Raw genomic sequence first — 2108 nt, forward strand, 5'->3', positions numbered from 1 at the left:
CTTTTAGCTTGTGTTTTACTTCTTTTAACTTTAACAACTCCGTATCACCCTCTTTAAGCAAATATCAGCAGTCATTCAGCGCTCAGCATGCTCTCTGCATTTAGAAAAATTGCTTTTTCTCTAGTTGTTCACAGAACCCTCTTCAAAAGGTCCAGACTATCCCTTTATAGGTTCTCCAATAGAGCCTGTCTGCTAATCAGCGAGTGGCAGTCCACCTCATGTTTTCCTTCTGTCTCTTTTGAGGCTTATTACAGTCTGAGTGGTGAACTCCATGCCAGCCTATAAACAGACAGGAGCTTTTCGACACACAGAGGCATGTCAGGACTTTAGGACTTCCTCCATTGCTTTATTTTTTATTTTATTTTTTTATTTTAGTTTTTGCCGGCAGTAGCTTCATCATGGAGTTGGGAAAAGTTCGTTTAAATCTGAGGACAGTTCTGCTGACAATGATGATGTTCAAATGGGGTGAGTAGAAACAAGACAATTATTGTTTGTTTGTTTGTTTTTTAACAAATGCTGCTGATTACATGAGGAAGTTATTAAAAAGACAAACATACAAACGACTTGTGTATTTGAAACTGTGTCTGATAGGAAGAGCATTTAAAACTTTTTAAGTAAGTAAAAGAAACATGAACGCAGACAGGGCATTGAAAGCTGTTGCTACTGGACCAAGTGACTTTTTAAAGATTTTTACAAACTATTCATGACCTCTTTTGTGCTCTAAGTATGTATACACAGATTCAGTCAGTAGAAATATTGAGGCATTTTGTCCTTTGTCGCATTTAACAATGATACTTGCTGAAATTCCAGGAAAACTTTAAATAATGAGAATCTGAAATCATTAGAAAATAATTCCTCTAATTATTGACGCTGTTATTGTAGACTTGTTCAGACATGTGTTTTGAACAATGTTCTTGAACGTTAATAGCTAATGAGCAATCAGAAAGATCCTTTTGTTCAGGTCTGACACATGACTGATTCTCAATGAAGATACTCAGTCATGCGTACTCAGAGAAGACAAAGGGGAGAAGAAATTTTTTCTCTCATTACTACTGAACGGAGGTTTAGAATGAGTTCACATACTTTCTATAAAGGGGACATTTTTTTCCAACAGCACTAATTCATGAAAGTAGGGTTTTTAGCGTCTCCCATAACCTAGAATTTATATTATTTAGTGTTTGGGGTCATTATGGGTGCAGGGAACTCTTCACAATATCAAAATACAATCATGCAAAAAAAAAAAAAACAAAGTTCACCCTTTTTCAGTTCTAGGGTTTTACGTATCAGAACTAAATAATAAAGACCTGGTCTTTAGCAGCTTCAAGTTATTAATTCTACCCGACCTTGACGGCTCACCCTGAAGGAGTTGGGCCCACAGGGAAGTGGCTTCCTGTCATGTTTTTGGGCTTGGTCTGACTGAGCCCAAGAAGCCAGGGCTCAACTACAAGGCGCCCTGAAGCCTGGCTCTGGATGGGTGCCTCAGTTTCCCTGTTCCAGGTGAGGTTGCCCGACATGTGGTCCTCCTTCATCATCAAGGACAACTTATCTAGGTCTGAGGCCATAATTCTCAGCTGGAAAACATCTGAAATGCTCCCTCCGGGTTGGGGGTGAGTTCTTGCCTCAAGAGGAGATCCAGTATCTTGTGCATAAGTGATGTTAGGATGGAGCTGGAGATAAATCGAGCTACAACTGGATGTGGTAGTAGCTGAGTCAGTATTACCACATAGACCCATTTTGTAAAATCTGGCATGAGATCCCACATAATGTCATTCAGAAAGGCAGACCAAATCAACTTCATCATTCCTCATCTTAACAAGATTATAGTCTAAAACTCTGGCATGAAAGGTGTAGGGCAATATGCATTTTTTCAAGAAATGCTAGGCCTTTAAATGTTTCTGTTCTGGTACATATAACTTTGGTTTCTTTGGCTTGTCACATTTCATTGAGGTTTTGTAGCAACAAAGTGAAAATCATAGACATTGACTGGATATTGTTCTGCTATAAACTTTGTGTTTAGTGTTAAATTTCATCATTTCCGGATGTTTGGGTGGGCCTCTTTGCCCCAACTCTCTGTAACCAGCTGCCCCTATGCCCCTATGCCCCCCCCC

The 2108-nt window shown here is 39.4% G+C and overlaps 1 protein-coding gene across 1 annotated transcript in view; it reads left to right on the forward strand.

Annotated features, from left to right (window-relative positions):
• The first annotated feature begins 240 nt into the window (after positions 1-240).
• Positions 241-2108, forward strand: part of crb2a (crumbs cell polarity complex component 2a) — a 29797-nt gene continuing 27929 nt past the window's right edge. The window contains exon 1 of the mRNA XM_017434033.3: positions 241-465. Coding sequence (XP_017289522.1) covers positions 399-465 — 67 coding nt within the window. The 5' untranslated portion in view covers positions 241-398. The remainder of the gene's footprint in view (positions 466-2108) is intronic.

This window comes from Kryptolebias marmoratus, linkage group LG14, assembly GCF_001649575.2.
Source record: "Kryptolebias marmoratus isolate JLee-2015 linkage group LG14, ASM164957v2, whole genome shotgun sequence".
Lineage (NCBI taxonomy): Eukaryota > Metazoa > Chordata > Actinopteri > Cyprinodontiformes > Rivulidae > Kryptolebias > Kryptolebias marmoratus.